This window comes from Lactuca sativa, chromosome 5 (genome assembly GCF_002870075.4).
Source record: "Lactuca sativa cultivar Salinas chromosome 5, Lsat_Salinas_v11, whole genome shotgun sequence".
NCBI classification, from domain to species: domain Eukaryota; kingdom Viridiplantae; phylum Streptophyta; class Magnoliopsida; order Asterales; family Asteraceae; genus Lactuca; species Lactuca sativa.
This window is the reverse complement of record NC_056627.2, coordinates 354400989-354406826: the sequence shown is the minus strand read 5'-3', so window position 1 is coordinate 354406826 and position 5838 is coordinate 354400989. Positions and strand designations below refer to the sequence as shown.

The 5838-nt window shown below is 32.4% G+C and overlaps 1 protein-coding gene across 1 annotated transcript; it reads right to left on the bottom strand.

The window, feature by feature from the left end:
- Nucleotides 1-280: 280 nt before the first annotated feature.
- Nucleotides 281-1921, bottom strand: LOC111903547 (uncharacterized). Its single transcript, XM_023899324.3, has 6 exons — nt 1610-1921; nt 1335-1534; nt 1091-1231; nt 917-997; nt 705-832; nt 281-605 (listed from the first exon to the last, which is right to left on the bottom strand). The coding sequence occupies exons 1-6, from the start codon at nt 1833-1835 to the stop codon at nt 563-565; spliced, it is 819 nt and encodes a 272-aa protein (XP_023755092.1). The 5' UTR covers nt 1836-1921; the 3' UTR covers nt 281-562.
- Between the last annotated feature and the right edge of the window lie 3917 nt (nt 1922-5838).

Here is a 5838-nt window from a genome sequence, read left to right as displayed (position 1 = left end):
TTAATTGATTTGAATATACTCTTTAGCAAAATATTACAAAAACTCATAAAATATTATTTATGAAGGTACGCACATGTTTTGAGTTAGTTTATTTTGTGTCAGTTACTCGAGTTTGACCAAGTACAACATGAAATTGTGTAAAGTTCTATAATATGCTCGTGAATCGTTCAAACATAGATTAATCATACACAAACATCATCTTCATTCAAGATAGATGCTTGCATATATCCACAATTCATGCACTGATAGACGCAAGAAACTAGAAAGTCCAAAATCACAATAAAGAAAATTTGGATCTAAAATTTTCATGTTATAATTGAAAACAATTACATGAAGCACAAAAAGTACACCAGATTTAAGCATAAAATCTCAATCTAATGACAAAATTGACCAAGTAAATAAATCTCACCGGATTGAGACTAACAAATGACCGGACATTTCAGTCTGACAGCACCAAAATAACAAATTTACAAGCGCCATGAAACCTATATATCTATAACCATGATCGAGCTTGGACTCCATGATCTTCAAAAATGTTCCAATTAACAATTTGGAAACTGTGTTAGACCTGTGGCACTTTCACCAAAAGATTGCTGCTCACGATGCTGCAAACATTGCATGGTAAGAAAAATATTACGTATGATTTTAGAAATGAATGCCTGTAAAAAGAAAAAGAAAAAACGAGCTTTAATTATATGGTTTACCTCTTAACATAATAGTAACAGAAATCTGCCAATATGAATGTTTGAACAGCCTCTGATACCAAAACCATCGGGACCCAAAAGTAGCCACGTCCAAGTAAGAACAGATACGCTTCAGTAGATTCATACACCTGAATAATTAAAGAAAGATGATTAAAAGACGATTATTTGCAATTAAAAAACGTGATCGATGTAGCTTGAAAATGGTAACTGACCCGTAGAATCCAATAAGCAGCCCCAAAAAATCTCGACACTCCTAATGCAAACACGTAATGGGCAGTAAATGGCTCTATCATCTGAAAGGTGTTAAGAATTTGAGCGATGATGAATGGATTAGTTTTTGTTATTGTGTAAGTTGTAACGTAAAACAAAAGCACACATGCATGCACCTTTGTTCTTTGCATCATTCGAAGTTGAGGAAACACTACAATGGCTTCCAAGTACACACCAAATGCCCACTTCATCTTGGAGAATAGAGGAATAACACTGTTGGGGTGAACAAATACGGCCATGATAGCGCAAGGAATCAACTAAAACAAGATAAATTAAACCATTTTAAGATGAAATGCATTCAAGCAATTGGATTGAAACAGAAGGAATTGAAGAGGTTGAGTTTATATATATTATATATACCAAATAAGATTTGGGTGTTTTGTCGAGATGCTCGTTGTATGATTTGTATAGCTTAAACCGCATCATGTAAATTACCCAAGCAGTAGCCACGAATGCAGCAATGTCGAGAACAGTGTGGACGTTGTATCCAATAACGGGGCTACAAGAAATCCGAACAGCTAGAACGATAGCCGTGAGCTCTTGTGTCTGCAACGAAAGGCCTACGTAAAAACAAGATCATCATCATCATCATTATCCCATCAAACTAACAGCAAACCCTGAATCGAACAATATACCTGAACACGTTTTTAGGGTACTGAGCTTGTAAATTAGAACAAAAATTCCTGCAGCGTGAACGGATTCAGCGGCTATGAAGAAATTATTGTAATTTTGAACGGAATGTTTGAGGATGACGAGGGCGGAAATTATTGCCGTAATGGCTAAGAAGATCTTCGCCTTCGTCGATTGCCTTCGGACCCATGAGAACAATGTGTTCACGGACGAACTTCTTCTCTTCCCCATGATCGATTGACGCCTTGTGGTCGTCGAAAGATCAGCTCCTCCGCCTCCTGAAGGTTTATTCCTTCTTTATTGTCGCCGGAGGAGGAGGGCGGGCCTGGCTGAAAGACGATTTTAGAATGGTGGCTTTCAGGGCCCATATATAGTTTCCTCAAATTCGACACGTGTAACTATTTTTAATCGTGTGGTTTCTATATTTAGAATATATATCGAAACTAACTCTAACGATTTGACTACGTGTTTGGAGAGGCCAAGCTTCTCGGGTTGATCGTTACAATTTAATTCATAATATTTAATATTAGGGGAAAATTACATATTTATCTAATAACATTTCCTAGGGACATGAAATATCTACAAATGCAGATATGGAACATTCAGGCAGTGTTTTAAAAACCGATTCGAATCGGCCGGTTGAACTGGTCGAATCGGGAACCGAAGGTAAGGGTGGTTCGATTTGGACCGATTTCATAATGATTTTTTGACCGGATTGAACCGACCGGTTTTGGTAAAAAACCGGTTCAACCGGTTGAATTGAACCGGAATGGACCGGGTTGAACCGAACATTCTTGGAATTTTATGTTTGTTTTGAGCTTCTTTGTTTGATTTTGACTTTTATAATGATTGTTTTTATATGTTGCATTCTATTTACATTTGTAATACTAAAAAGATGACAAGTTTTGTAATCAATGTATGCAGGATAATTAAAAACATATAAAAATATAGAACCGGTTTGACCATCCGGTTGAACCGGTTAAACCGTAAAACGTCACCCGACCGGTTCAATTAAAAAACCGGTTTTTAAAACATTGCATTTAGGTTGCCCCAATTTGATTGGTTAGAACGCAAAGCCTGCATATGCAATCCTCGAACACATCAAACAAGTAGAAAATGATTTACCTTCTATGATTCCGTTTAGAGTAGGGTTTTTTCCATAAAAAAATTTGATCTTTTTTTTTTCTTTTTAAACCTAAAACTTTTAGTTTTTTCGAAAAAGACCTAAAGTTTACTGGAAACTTGTTATTTCGGACCCTAACAGGTCACCAACAGGTAAACTAACTGATTTTTTTTTTTCATAAAGATCCTACATTTTATATTTTTTTTCCGGTTTAGACCTAAAATATGTTTTGTTTTTTCATATTATTGTAAAATACTATTGTTTTTGCTTTATCAAGTTGTCTCCATGAAATGTTATGTGCTCATTAAAAGCTGTATTTCATTGAATTTGGATGATCATTTCGATTCTCTGTTGGAGTTATGTCATTTGTCTAAATTTTTTTACGGTTTGAAGAATCAAGAATTCGAACCCTCCTCACTATGGTCCTAAGTAACATCTATGAACTAGATTTGTACATTTCTCATTAACTAGACATATTGGGGATTAAGAATCAATAATAAAATATTTAAAAATGCATCATTTATAACAACTTTCTAGAAAACATTTATCGATGAAGTAGTGACGTTGTTAATGTAATATAATTTAATTAAAACTTCATTTTAAAATAAATTAGATGAGGTAAGAATAGAAATTAAAGAATAGAGAGAGTACCATTTCAGAAACATCATGATATGATCAAAACAGGTAAATTACCTACACTCTTCGAGTGAGTGCCGACAGAAGAAAGAGAGAAGATGATGACTTAATTTCCAAAACCTTTTATTAACAAAACTAGTCTACCTCTCTGATAAAAGAATCCTTTATAGCCACGTGTCACTTTTCTAAACCCATTAAATGCCACATGCCATTCTCATGACATACATTTTTATTTTCGGCTTCTATTCATCATCTCAATCTCAATTTGGATACAAGTTATATCCCGAAAAATCAGCTAACGAATTTGAATTTCATTTATATTAGTCATTGAAAAAAACGTAGAATCCTAATTTCAAATTTAAACAAAGTTAGAGTAATTTGGAACTAAAAACCTTACTCTAACTTTGTTTAAATTTGAAACTATGATTCTACATTTTTTGAATGACTAATATAAATGAAATTCAAATTTGTTAGCTGATTTTTCGGGATATGAATTGTATCCAAATTGAGATTGAGATGATGAATATGATCTAAAAATAAAAATTGAGGGATCATATAAGAATGACATGTGGCATTTAATGGGTTTAGAAAAGTGACATGTGGCTATAAAAAATTCTTTTATCAGAGAGGTAGACTAGTTTTGTTAATAAAGGTTTTGGAAAATTAAGTCATCATCTTCTCTCTTTCTTCTGTCGGCACTCACTCGAAGAGTGTAGGTGATTTACATGTTTTGATCATATCATGATGTTTCTGAAAGGGTACTTTCTCTATTCTTTAATTTCTATTCTTACCTCATCTAATTTATTTTAAAATGAAGTTTTAATTAAATTATATTACATTAACAACGTCACTACTTCATCGATAAATGTTTTCTAGAAAGTTGTTATAAATGATGCATTTTAAAATCTTTTATTATTGAGTCTTAATCCCCAATATGTCTAGTTAATAAGAAATGTACAAATCTAGTTCATAGATGTTACATAGGACCATAGCGAGGAGGGTTCGAATTCTTGATTCTTCGAACCATAAAAAATTTAGATAAATGACATAACTCCAATAGATAATCGAAATGATCATCAAAATCCAATGAAATACGGCTTTTAATGAGCACATAACATTTAATGGAGACAACTTGATAAATCAAAAACAATAGTATTTGAGATTAATTTGAAAAAAAAAACACATTTTATGTCTAAACTGGAAAAAAAATACAAAATGTAGGGTATTTTATGAAAAAATCAGTTAGTTTACCTGTTGGTGACCTGTTAGGGTCCGAAATAACCAGTTTTCAGTAAACTTTGGGTCTTTTTCGAAAAAACTAAAAGTTTTAGGTTTAAAAAGAAAAAAATCAAAATATAAGGTTTTTTTATGGAAAAAACCCTTTAGAGTATTCAAAATAGGGGTTTAATAAAAGTTGAACAAACGATACTAGGATTAAATAGAAGTTTAATAAAGTGTAAGTGACTACATGGAGAAATGAGAGTTGAATGAGAGAGTTGTATGATCATTGAGTGATTCAATAAATTTAATTTTTTTTCAATTAAATTTCAAACCAAATATAGAAATCCATTAAACTTTGTAGAGTTTAACGGAGTGTGGATGTTAAAGAATATAATTGAATAGAAAGTGAAATGTTGATGTAGCAATAATGTGGTAATTCATTGAACGAATAGAGTTTAATGGATTGTGGATGTCACAATGAGAAGAGACCACAAAGAAGCGATAAAAGAGAAGAAGTTTAAGAGCAAAATTTAGTCGAAGATAATCACTTACGCCGTGTTCCCGAGTTTTTATTAAATTCAATAAAGGAAAGGGAAGGAAAATTTTGACAGAAAGAAAGGGAGGGGAAGGAAAATATTCGTTATTCCGTGTTCCCGAGTTCAAAGGAAATGAAAGGGAAATTTTAAGTTTTTATGTTCTCGAGTCAGGAGAAAAAATAAAATAAAACTTTAAAATTTCTTTCCCCTCACTTTCTTTCCAAATTCGCCCAATTTGGGAGGAAATTTTGGAAGGAAAATATGGCTCCAAAATCTTTTCCCTTTCATCACATTCCTTCCATTAATGAAACTCGGAAACATAATTTTCCTTCGACGCCCCACACTTTGTGTCCGTATCTTTTCATTTTCCTCCTTAAGTAGAACTCAGGAACAAGACGTTAAGTCAAAGAAAATATTAGGATTAAATCACATAAGGAGATAAATCATAAAAATATAAGCAAAAGTTATTATATGTTGTTGTCATCTCATCTTCATAATTAAACTATATCATTAAAAAACACTCATTACTTTACTTTGTTATATCACTTTTATTTTTTCCTTTATTTAATAAACAAATATATTTTTTATTTAGTTGAAAGGCAGACAGAGAAAGAAGGATATTGGACATCTAATTGTCCTGTTTTTTTTCCTGGAACCGATGGAATAAACTGAAACTAAATTTCAACCCTTATGACTTACAATTTTGATTAATTGGCTT

Excerpts from the sequence above, each read along its gene's own strand:
- LOC111903547 (XM_023899324.3), bottom strand. The coding sequence starts at position 1,835 with ATGGGGAAGAGAAGAAGTTCGTCCGTGAACACATTGTTCTCATGGGTC. Across the intron at positions 1,232-1,334 it reads AAACACCCAAATCTTATTTG|TTGATTCCTTGCGCTATCAT; the intron begins GTATATATAATA and ends ATCTTGTTTTAG. Across the intron at positions 606-704 it reads TGTTACTATTATGTTAAGAG|CATCGTGAGCAGCAATCTTT; the intron begins GTAAACCATATA and ends CAATGTTTGCAG.